The following is a 12571-nucleotide window of genomic DNA, read 5'->3' on the forward strand; positions in this document are numbered from 1 at the left end:
ATGTTACAACCACTCTGTGGCCTACTGTTTCACCCTTATAAGGAGTCCTTTAATACACAGATCTTTTCATTTTTCGTGTAGTTGAATGTATCAATCTTTTCTGGTATCGTTAATGCATTTTTAGGTAGTTGTTTAATAAACACAAAGTCATAAAAATATTCTTTTTTTTAATGTTAGTGTTTTGCCTTTAACATATAATGCTGGAATTGATTTTCTTTTGGTGTGAGGTAGGGATCCAAATTCCTTACCTTCTTCCACATGAATAACCAGTAGTACTAAAACCATTAATTAAATAGCCACTTTCTCCTCACTGATCTGTGATTACATGAGCTGAAATATTTCAGGTTTTCATATATGCATGAATCGATTTTGATTTCTTTCTGCTCTACTGGTCAATTCCCCATCCTTGTGTGAACCCCTCCATGTATTTACTATAGCCCTGCCAGGCTTGAGGTAAATCTTTTTTTTTTTTTCCTTCTCCTTTCTCACCTCCTCTTTTCTCTTCTTGAGCATCTTAACTCTGGCCTTTGTTCTAATAAATTTAGGAACCAGATTGTCCAATCCCTCAAAAAACCCTGGGGTGATTTGGATTGGAATTGCATTGAATCTACTTGCCAGTATGAGGAGAACTGACATTTTTACAATATTGACTCTTCCTATCAATGAACATGATGGTCTGTCACTGTATTTGTCTTTTTTAATGTCTATGTTAAAGCTTTAATATATTCCCATGGATGATTTCAAGCCTCTTTTTATTTTTGTCACATTTTCCCAATAGGTACCTTATATTTTTGTTGCTAGCATAAAATGGGAACTTTTCAGATACTGGGTGATATATTTCAATGGTTCTGAAATTTTTAAAACTACAAAAAGAAATACGCTAAAAAGTCACTTCTGCCCAGTTCTTATTTACATTTCCCAGCCCCTTACAGTAACTTTTAATCATTTCTTTACCTTTCTAAAGTGTTTTTTTTTTGTGGTTACCCTTGAAATGTCTCTATAAATATTTAATAACTTAAAGACTTAATCTTTCAAACCCCCAGCCAAACAAAAATGGACATTTAAACCACAAGCTCCGGTCAGGCATAATTTGGCACAGATGTCCACCGGCACACTGGCCCATTTTGAACCATTCCTTCATGACTTTTTCTTCTTACAGTTCCTCCTTGAGAAGTTCCCTTAGGGAAGGAGTACTGGTGAAAACTGCTTTTGTTTATTCCCCAAGCCATCATTGCACACACATTCCTCAAGGAAGTCTTGCAGAGCACAGAATTATAGTTATTTTCCCTTCACACTCTGAAGCACTTGGCATTATTTTCACAAAGACGAACTACTGGAGAGAGACGGACTTTCTCAGTTCTAGCTCCAAAATTTCCCAGGAGGGATCCTGACGGCCCCGTTTGGGTTAGTGGAGCATAAAACGACGGCTCGCTTGGCACCCAAGTGGGAGGACACGGTTGTGGGGCGGTGGTGACAAGGGGCCCAGCAGTAGGGAGTAAAAAACCTGTCTCTAAACTGTGGCTGAAATTTCCCAACACATTCCCATACCATTGGTGGTGGTGGTCGGGGTGGGGGTGGATTCTTGTCACACACTTTAGCATCCTTTAGGTACCGCAGGATGCCTGTGTGCTCGCAATGACGGGAGCCCGTGAATCGTCCTGACTGTGGGATAAAGAGCCCTGCCCTCCCCACCCTGCTGCCCCAGCCCACTCCTCAGCACAAATCCCATGGAACTGGACCCCCGCCCCATCATGCCGAAGTGCCTGGCGCATGTGGAGTAAACCCGCTCTTCCCAAGGCCTGTTCAAGCACCTCCATCAGGGGCGCCCTCCCCAACTTGTTCTCGCCCCCCACCCCTCATTTCCTGACACTTTTCGTCAAACTTCAGGCTCCAGTTTGAATGTCATCTCTCTGGAAACGCCTCCTGGACCAAACTTCCTGCAGCAGCCCCTTGTGACTCTGCCACAGCCCACACGGCACAGAGCCCTCGGGGCACCAAAGGGCTGCTCAATCTACTTGCATTTTGACCAAAAGCTGCTTAAAGACCGTTGTAATAAATCTGATTTTAAACTCACAGCATTTTTATGATTTCCTTTTCAGCCTCTTCCCATGATATGGACCACATATCGTATGCTGCATATAAAACAGAGGTGCTCCCAATTTTTGGAATAATTTCCTTGACTTCTAACTTATTAAAGGAAAACAGAAAACCTATGGATAATGAGGGAGACACGTCTTAATGGCATTTTGATGAAATCAAAGCAAGTCTTGCCTTCTTAATTCTTTACACTAATATGCAAACTTTTAAATGTAAATGAAGATATAATTATGAAATCTAGACAATACTCACATGTTTTTGAAGAGTAAGGTGAGGGAGTAATCGTGGAGAATTTCTGCCCTCTGGGGACTGAACGTGCCCCCGAGGCCCATGCAAGGTGGGCGGCGACGCCTCCTGGTCCGAGGCAGGGCTGGGGCAGGCAAGAAACGCCGGGCAGAGCCCTGCCACCTGCCAGGGCTCCCAGGACAGGCACAGCTCCATCCACATGGGTGAGAACAAAACGGTGAACAGGCGGCTGCAGCCAATCCTAATTTGCATTCTCCCATGGAAAACAGGCCTATGTTCTCTTACCGCAATTTTTTTTCAACTTTCAAACAAGCTTAACTGTAGTAAGAACAGGACAAGCGTCTTATGAAACTCTGAGGAACTTTGGCAAATGCCTGTATTTTGTCAAATTGTTAACTCCCTTCAGAAATTTTGGGGGTGGTGATGCAGGAATGGAGAAGTGTAATGTGGATCATTAAATTATAGCATAACAGATAGAAAATACAACACAATTGGCCTTTTAAGTCTAAAATTAAAATTTTTTAAGTGGGCAATACCATAATTAATGTTTACCTTCTATATCATTGTGATGTTCCACAGCCATTAACAATGCTTTACCAAAGCAAAAACATGAAAAAAAGGCAAAATAATAAAAAAGGAGACTCCTAATAACAACACTTTTACAACAGTAGTTACAGAACATGGATTTTTAATGAATTTCATACTGCATTGAAGACACTGAACACTTAAAAACAATTACATCAACACAATGAAAACAACTGCTTCTACACAACACTGATAAATGCACACCTTCTCCCCAAAAGAAACTTTTTTTCACAGATTTAAGCAACAGATGACTTACATAGGATTCTTCAGATTCCAAAATAGGTACAGATTTTGGCTCTGCATGAGCTGATGTGCAGTGGTTGAGAAAGGGCGCCCCTTCATCCAACAACATACCTCTCGTGAAATTCTCCATCAACACACAGTTTTCAGTAACCACCCATCTCTTTCTGTTATTAAATGAAATTCTGGACATGTCGGCACATGGACAAAACCAATTCCACTTCCAAACACTATTTCAGATATGATCAAGGCAGCTGGTCACACAAGTTCATTTCAGGCACACACATGCACAAACCTGCGGACACTCACACGTGCACACACACACACTCACTACCCCCATCTCCTTCACGATGCCTGAAGATGTCCCTCTCAGCCATGGTGGCGGGTCCTGCTCCTGAGAAGGGCTGAGCCCTGGGCAGGAACGGGGAGGGGGCAAGGGAGACATGGTTGTGAGCGGAGCCTCGTCTGCACAGGCCACGTGGCCGCATACACATGTGTTTACACGCTTCAAATTTTTTAATCCAGCAGAGATCTGGTTCTTAAATCTGGCTTAGTGACCTGCAGACATTTCCCAACGTTTCCAAAAGTAATTCTAAGACACTCAGACGTGAGACTGAAGCAGAAGAGGAGCCAGCATGTGAGGACAGCCCTGCTGTGGAGACTCCAGAAGGGCAGGCGGTAGCCTGCACCGTCCTGACCCTGGCGTTGGGGAATGTCAGACTCTAACAACAAGCTCTTGAACTGCTGTTGTTATAAAGCTGCCCTAAAACTCTTGCTGTCTGTCCCTCGCTCTGGTTCTCCCCGGCCCCACCCTCCTGCCCAGCCAGGAGTCATCTCAGAACCAGACCCGACGACCCAGGGCAAGAGGCCTGAGATGGTCTACTGCAGGCCCTGAGGCAAAGGAGCCATGGGCGAGGCGCCATCTCTAGGGATGCTCTGCCCGCGACACCACAAAATGGAACCGGTGACCGGGACTGGGCCATCACGATCGTTTCCAATGTCACCCTCCAGTGCCTGTCCCAGCGCTGGCCTCCAAGGGTTACATACGTGAGGGGGGTACTGAGATGTCTTGCTATCAGACTGTAACTCAACAAGAAACATGGCTCACAAACACCAGGTAGAAAGTCCCAAGAAGGCAAGACTGACAGACTCCCTGGCAGAGGGGACACCGAGAGCCACCCGCCACCTGGGAGCTGGCAGCTAGTGAGGAAGGAGCCTTTCCTCTTCAGGTACATGGGCTGCGCTGGCCTCTCCTACCTTCTGAACGAACTCATGTTCTAGCTCTACATCAAAAAGTGCATGAACCAGGTAACAGTGACACCCCAAGTTTTCCAAATATTTTGCTTTTGAGGTAGTACTCATTTATTTGCATTATTGGCTCTCAAATACCACCCAGAAAGTGAACCCACTTGGAAACATGCAAACCCAAGGTGTAGAAAATAAATAAGGTTTGTTTTCAGGTAGCAGGGCCTTCTAGAAAGGTCAAGTCACATTCAATGGATAAGTCATTTGAAACTTCTAAAAACTGTTTATAACCATAGCTATAAACTAAAGTGCTTTAAATTTTGCTTAATACCTGGAATCAGTGATTAGAATCATTATATTTTAGAATTTGCTAGCATGAGACTTCAGGAGATTAAATGATTTTCTATAAAAAGAGCAGAAACTCTTTCTTTTCAAAATAAACTATCCAAATGTTGCAAATTGAACATTCTATGTTTTTTTTTTTTTTTTAACTTCTAAAATCCAAGTTGATTTTACAGAACTGTAACAGAACACAGACGTGAAGCTGAGTTAACACACGCTGGAACCCCACGCAGACCTGAGCGTGAGGTCCCTGCTCGCTCCTGCCAGGACAAGGCAGAAGTGGATCATCGTTCCAGAAACGTGGAGACCACTGACACCTCCCAATGAGAACAGGGTTCATGATTCACTTGCGCAGACACCACGCCCTCCTGTCACCCCAACACATCCAGGGACTCAACACCAACAGCCGCGGGAGGGGCTCCACCTCTACGGCCCATGATGCCAACACACACAACACAGAAATAAACAACAGGGGCACACTCTGGACGCTTCATGCAGGCTGGGTACAGCTTGGAGAGAGCACACATCTCCCGCTCAGCATCCACCACCCACAGCAACGGCTCCCCAGCGCCAGGCGAGCCGGTAGTCGCAGTCCCTGGCTGCCGAGGAGCCTCAGAGTGGTGCCCTCACTTCTCCTGCAGCAGTGCCGGGATGTTGATGTTCCAGCCGATGGCCTGCCGGTCAAAGCCACAGGTGAACAGGTTGCACACGGGATGGTCCTCACTCCAGGCCGAGCCGCACACCATCCTCCTGTGGCCCTGCGACCAAGCACACAGCACAGTCAGAGCAGGACTCCCCAAGCAGGACCAGATGAACCACACACGCCCAAACGACCCAATGGAAATGAGAGCCGTGAACACAATTAGTCCAAGTGACACCTCCTGTGTTGCTGGTGGAGAAGCCTCCACGAAATGAGGGGTCGGAACATGGATGAACTCATTGAGGCTCACCAGCGCCTCAGGATTCTTTCTTCAAGAAAAGGAGTCAGGGCTTCCCTGGTGGCGCAGTGGTTAAGAATCCGCCTGCCAATGCAGGGGACACGGGTTCAAGCCCTGGTCCAGGAAGACCCCACATGCCGTGGAGCAACGCGAAGCCCGTGCGCCACAACCACTGAGCCTGCACTCTGGAGCCCACGATCCACAACTCCTGAGCCCACGTGCCACAACTACTGAGGCCTGCACACCTAGAACCCGAGCTCCGCGACAAGAGAAGCCACTGCAATGAGAAGCCCGTGCACTGCAATGAAGAGTGGCCCCCGCTCACTGCAACTAGAGAAGGCCACGTGCAGCAACGAAGACTCAATGCAGCCAAAAATAAATAGATAAATAAATAAATTTATTTTTTAAAAAAAGCAGTCAGATCACAGTCAACAGGAAGAATACATAAATGGTCACTTTGGAAATTTTTAATGAATCAATGAGGCTGGGTGACGTAGGAAACAGTAAATAAAATTCCCTCAAAGACTCCAAATACCACTTTAACAAATAACTGGCTCAGGTAATAAAGGAGCTAGAAATATACCTTTGGTGCCAAATAAAACAAGGATAAAATAGATGGCCTTTCAAGTAGATTCCCGCCACCTTCAGAAATTCAGTTAAATATCAGAATGTTGGAAAAAATATTGCAGATTACTTGGAAAGGTTATAGCAGATACACACACTAACATGTTACTATAATATCATACAACAGGTACAAGAGGTAGAATTCAGAAAAGCTGACAGAAATTCTGTAAGTAAAAGAAACTCTGGGGACTTCCCTGGTGGCACAGTGGTTAAGAATCTGCCTGCCAATCCAGGGGACACGGGTTTGAACCCTGGTCCGGGAAGATCCTACATGCCATGGAGCTACTAAGCCCATAAGCCACAGCTACTGAGCCTGCGCTCTAGAGCCTGCAAGCCACAACTACTGAGCCTCCGTGCTGCAACTACTGAAGCCTGTGCTCCGCAACAAGAGAAACCACTGCAACGAGAAGCCTGTGCACCGCAACGAAGAGTAGCCCTCGCTCGCCACAACTAGAGAAAGCCCGTGCACAGCAACGAAGTCCCAACGCAGCCAAAAAAAAAAAAAGAAAGCAAAATAAAAATTAAATCTATTTCACCTACCACTTTAGGAGGAAATTAATTCAAGCACAACAGAATTCTACAATTCCTACAAGGCTGAATGTTTACAGACAATTAAAAATGAAACTGTCTCCATGGAATTAGTACCAGGAAGAACTGCTTGGAACTCCCTCTTTCTTGAGGGAGAAGATTCTCAAAGCCATGAAGGGACCTGGGCTCCTGGGTCAGAACGCAGACCTCACATGCTGTACAGCTGTTCTATTTAACACTCAGGCCCACCTAAGAGAGAGAGAATCCTATTCAGTTAAGGTGCAGCTTAGGTGCTGCGTCAGTGATACCCAGCAGTTCGCAAACGTGAAGTTGCCTGGACAAGCAATTCATGGCTTTGCTGGGGTGGTGAAGCTTTCCTGAGTTATTCTAATTTCGTGAGTAGTTTGTCTATGAAGTGCACTCAAAGAAAACAAAGCTCCACAACTAACTTGGGACGGTGCACGTAAGAGCTGCAAAAGGGAGGACATGGCTTTGTCCGAAGGACAGAGGACCTCTGGGAAGCTGGTGCCACTTAGAGCAGAGGTGTCTTCCCTGTCTACCAATCTACCGGCCAGCCTGCCTCCAAAACTGCCCTGGGCCCACGGCTCAGCAACCGCTGCGAGGTTTTGCCCAGGACAAGGCGGAGGAGCAGCAGAGGAGACTGGGGGCGCAGACACACTCACTGACTGCAGGGTCAGGCACAGACCCTGTTGGAAACAAGGGACTGGCTGACCCACCACACAGCTTCCACTGTGAATGTAGAAAAGGCCGAAGGAAGCCAGGGAGAGAGTGGGTGTGTGTGGGCTCCATGGAGCAGAGCAGGGGCTTCGTCCACTATAGCTCCACCTGCTGCCCCCTGGTGCTGAGACTGGGCCCTGAACTTGAACTTGCCCAGGTGCCCCCCTCAATATGCTGACTCAGCAGGTCTGAGCTGGTGCTGCAGAGCCCCAGGCTCCCCAGCGAGACTGGCTCCTGCACTGCACTGACCGAGATGAACCAGGAGCAACCCCTGCCTCACGAGAAAGTGCATCTAAATGGAGACACGACCGCCACAGAAAGGTGCCTCCAGGACCCATGACCACTGCCCCCACAGGACAACGGCACACACCTGCCCGGCGGTGAGCTCAGCTGCTGTGCCCAGGGAGTTCTGAAACGCAGCTGGGAGACCAGGAACTGAAAGCCTGATTATCTCAGTTTAAATTTAAAAGCTGCTGCTCAGCTCAGGTATCAGGCAACGTTTCCAGCTTTCAATTTTATGCACTCCAAATACAGACTAAGTACTTCCAATGTAAACCCAGCAACCAAAGACTTAGTAAGAAAATGAGTGTAAAAATCGTGAATATTTTTCTATTGACTATCTGTTGAAATTATGTTATTTCGGATACATTTGGTTAAATAAAATACACTGTTAGAATTAATTTCTTTTTGTGAAGGGCTATTGGAGCACTGGACACGCCCAGACTGGCTGGGAGTTCCCATCCATCAGTGATGCTGGGCCCGGGACCCCAGGCTCCCTGTGAACAGACTCGGCCCCAGCATGTACCTGCCGACTGCTGCGTGGGAGCCTCGCCAGCCGCACGCCCGACATGTCAAACAGCCTCACCTGGCGGTTGTCGTGGGGGAGGGCAATGATTTTTTGGCCAACGCACACATTGATCCTTCGAAGAGATAAAATCAGGTTACATACAAAACAATGAGAGCACAAGTTTCTGAGTTTCTAGATTATGATGCAGTAAGGGATTTCATACTATTCACACTTCAAGGCAAATCACACCAGCAAACCACAGGTATTATCTGCCTAGGGCATCAGGAAACAGGCCAAGTTACTTACATGTAACTTACACGTATGTACTACTCGGTAACCTTTGGCGATAAATGGCTCATTCTTATTCTTACAAAGCTCAATACACCAACCTGATTTTACACCTAAGTTTCAGTATTTATAGAATACTGGATATGCATTAGAGAATCAATTAAAAAATACTTTCCCGGGAGTCTAAACCACTTTTCCCAGGGCTCTACCAAGTAAACACAAATTTACATGAAGCAGACACAAGCCACAAGGCCCCCTTCAAGCCACACTAAGGGTTCACGTGAGGAGCACCACTGTCACCTATTGATGGCAGAGTCCGTGCGGATGGTCGCGATGGGGGACCTCATGTTCTTCAAGTCCCAGACCTTCACGGTGCGGTCATCACTGCCGGAGACCACGTTATCTCCTACGGTGAACACGGCAGAGGTCACGGTGCTGCAAGTAAAGGACACAGGGTCAGAACCTCGTCAGGAAGTTCCCGTCCACACTGTGTAACAGACATATGCTCTTGCTGCCAGAGGCCCTGGCAGGTGGGTGGAGATGTGGACGCTGCGAGTCGTGTACCCTGCTCACTGGCCCTCCCGCCTAAACCTCCACTGGGCATGCAACTGAGCACAGTTGACCTCTCCTACTCAACCTCAACTTCTCCAGGCAACGGAGCAAGGAAAGGCTCCCAGAAGAGATGGACTAGATTAGACAGAACCTGCCAAAATCTCTATACAGCAGACGATTAAAAAAAAAAAAAAATCCAGGGCTTCCGTGGTGACGCAGTGGTTGAGAGTCCGCCTGCCGATGCAGGAGAGACAGGTTCGTGCCCTGGTCTGGGAAGATCCCACATGCCGCGGAGCGGCTGGGCCCGTGAGCCATGGCCGCTGAGCCTGCGCGTCCGGAGCCTGTGCTCTGCAACGGGAGAGGCCACAACAGTGAGAGGCCCGCGTACCGCGCAAAAAAAATCCATCCCAACTGCAACTTTCAATCAAGTTAATCAGAACACTGGAAAAAATTTCATTCCAACAGTAACAAAAACCAGTTTAAAAAAAGATATGAACAGACTCTTCTCCAAAGAAGGTTTACAAATGGCCAATAGGCCCATGAAAATTTGCTCAACATCATTAAGCATCAGGGAAATGCAAATCAAACCACAATGAGCTATCACCTCACACCTGTTAGAATGGCTGTCATCAAAAAGACAAGAGATAAGTGTTGGGGAGGATGTGGAGAAAAGGGAACCCTTGCGCACTGTTGGCGGGAATGTAATTGGTAAAGCCACTATGGAAAACAGTGCGGAAGTTCCTCAAACAATTAAAGACAGAACTACCATGTGATCCAGCAATTTCACTCCTGGGTATTTATCTGAAAAAAACAGAAACACTAATTCAAAAAGACACATGCACCCCAATGTTCATAGCAGCATAGTTTACAATAGCCAAGACATGGAAGCAACCTAAGTGCCCATCAACAGATGAATGGATAAAGAGGATGTGGTATATATATACAATGGAATGTTACTCAGCCACGAAAAGGAATGAAATCCTGCCACTTCTGACAATGTGGATGGACCTGGAGGGCACTATGTTAAAATCAAAGACCATGTGTGCCACAGGGAGAAAGGTGGAAGTAAGGGTAAACCCGAACAGCAACCTGATGACCCACCCGAACTCCCTATCTGAAGAACAAGGACACCGTAAGGGCTTGAGCAGAAACGAGGTGTTGCTGCCCCTTAGGGCCGAGGCACAGCGCCGTCTGAGCAGCTCGGCCATTGGCCAGGCTCTGGGGGCAGATGCCTCTGCTGCCTGTGATTTCTCTGCGGACTGGAGGCCTCAGGAGGTTTGGCCAAGTTAAATTTCAGTTAACATTCTGCTAAATTAGTGGGGAAAAGTCCCCACAAAAGCTCGTCTAACTCTATGTTAATGAAATGCTGAAAGACGTCAGGTTTTCAATAAATCACGACCCTGACAGGTATTGTAGGGCATCAAAGGGAGAAGCTGGTGAGGCCATTCTTCTAAAGGCCCCTCCGATGCAGGTCCCTCAGGGGCGGGTGGGAAGGCTTGGCTCCGCCAAGCTCCCACTGCCTCATTTATCTTGCTGCCGAGAGCAGCCAAGTGTGTGCCTCCAGCTGACGGCGCGGCACCTACTCACCACGCACGCTGCGCAGCCTGGAACGTTCCACTCTTTCCATGGGCCTCAATCAACAGAGCGTCCAGAGAGCTCACGCTCCTCTTTAGGACTGACAGCTGTCCCCCCACCACACAGAGACATGGCTGCTTTGTGCAACCATCTGCCGAAATTTTCCGGCAAAGTAAGGAAATACATGATGTGGAAAATGCCAGCCTGGGAGACATGGGGGCAGCGACTCCTCTGGCTCCACGTTGGGCACCGTCTGCAGGGCTCCTACCTCTAATTCTTAGGACGTAGCTTCCGACGGAGCAAAGTAACACTTTCCCACCTGAAGTACAAGCCAGAGGAGCAAGCGCTCCAGAAACAGGGACCCAGGCTGAACCTTTGTGGCTCTTCCACCTTTGGGGAGACCCCAGGACGCATCGGGTGGCTCTTGCCTGCTTAGGATCGTGGCAGGGCACATGAAGTGCAGTTCCACAGATGTGACAGGACACACGGACCAGAACGCCTTTCTGCACCCGCACACAGGAGACCCGTTGTGACTGGTGCTGCTTGCAGGGGGTCGGGCCACCGCATTCCTTCCTGACCACTGGCTTCCAAGCTGTGTCTTCCAAGCTAAACGTCTCACAGAGTAACAAGTCTTCGGCAACACCCAGGATCTCAGAGAGCACTGCCCTTCCGATCAGGAGTGCTCTTCAGAAGTCAGAGACTCATGTCTCCTGTGCTTCAAGACCTCTGATGCCTGAATGAGAAACAGAAAACTCATCTCCAAATGAAACACACTTCTGGAGAGTCCTTGAGGGCCGGCTCCCAAAAAAACAGACCCTGAGATAAAAAACATTTAAAGGAAACGTCAGTTTTGCATCACACACAATTCTTCAGCACTTGAAGTCCAACTGCTCCTGGAAGAAAGCAGGTAACACACATAGCGTGCAGGGCCTCGGTCTCACTTGTTATTTTCTCTCCAGCTGCCCTCTCCAGGGTCAGTCGAGAGTTTCCCAACTCACCTTGCGATGGGCCTGAACCACAGAACTGCTTCCTCTACAGACTGCACACCTCTCGCGTGCCAGGTCCCACTTCCCACAAGAGAACAAGGGACAGAGGGGCGCGTGACAACGTCCCCACAGCCCACGCTGGCGGAGGACACAGGTGCGCTACAGGGTCGGGCGCTGTCCTAACACCAACACTCCCACCAACGGCACCCATGCCAGAGCTCTGGGGACATGCCCGCCATGGCCACAGTGAGGGGCTCCAAGGGGTGAGTCAAAACAGCACTGCTGGGCCTCCCTGGTGGCGCAGCGGTTGGGAGTCCGCCTGCCGATGCAGGGGATGCGGGTTCGTGCCCCGGTCTGGGAGGATCCCATATGCCGCGGAGCGGCTGGGCCCGTGAGCCATGGCCGCTGGGCCTGCGCGTCCGGAGCCTGTGCTCCGCAACGGGAGAGGCCCCAGCAGTGAGAGGCCCGCGTACCGCAAAAAAAAAAAAAAAAAAAAAAAACAAAAAACAAACAAACAAAAAAAAAAAAAACAGCACTGCTATTACTAGGCTAAATTCTCATCAGCATTTTATTAACCGAATTAATAACCTTTTCCACAGATTATTCAAAGATGACAGGCCCACACAACCTGATTTCAAATGATTACAGAGAAGTTAAAATCGGTAAGGTTGATATAATAACTTCACACTTGCAGTATCAAGGGTCAAGACTCTGATTTCCTTTCTGTGAAACCTGGTCCTGATTTCATTCTTACTAAACGATGTAAGAGTCAACCATAAGTCAGATGTGAATGCTGCAAT

At 48.0% G+C, this 12571-nt stretch overlaps 1 protein-coding gene across 4 annotated transcripts in view; it reads right to left on the minus strand.

Moving 5' to 3' along the window:
- Positions 1-3014: 3014 nt before the first annotated feature.
- Positions 3015-12571, minus strand: part of WDR37 (WD repeat domain 37) — a 57521-nt gene continuing 47964 nt past the window's right edge. For all 4 annotated transcript variants that reach the window (XM_082617257.1, XM_082617255.1, XM_082617256.1 and 1 more), the window contains 3 exons: positions 8959-9093; positions 8389-8503; positions 3015-5513 (listed from right to left, as the gene is read on the minus strand). In XM_082617257.1, coding sequence (XP_082473383.1) covers positions 5382-5513; positions 8389-8503; positions 8959-9093 — 382 coding nt within the window. In that variant the 3' untranslated portion in view covers positions 3015-5381. The remainder of the gene's footprint in view (positions 5514-8388; positions 8504-8958; positions 9094-12571) is intronic.

Source organism: Mesoplodon mirus (assembly GCF_964341445.2).
Source record: "Mesoplodon mirus genome assembly, chromosome: 4".
Classification (NCBI taxonomy): domain Eukaryota; kingdom Metazoa; phylum Chordata; class Mammalia; order Artiodactyla; family Ziphiidae; genus Mesoplodon; species Mesoplodon mirus.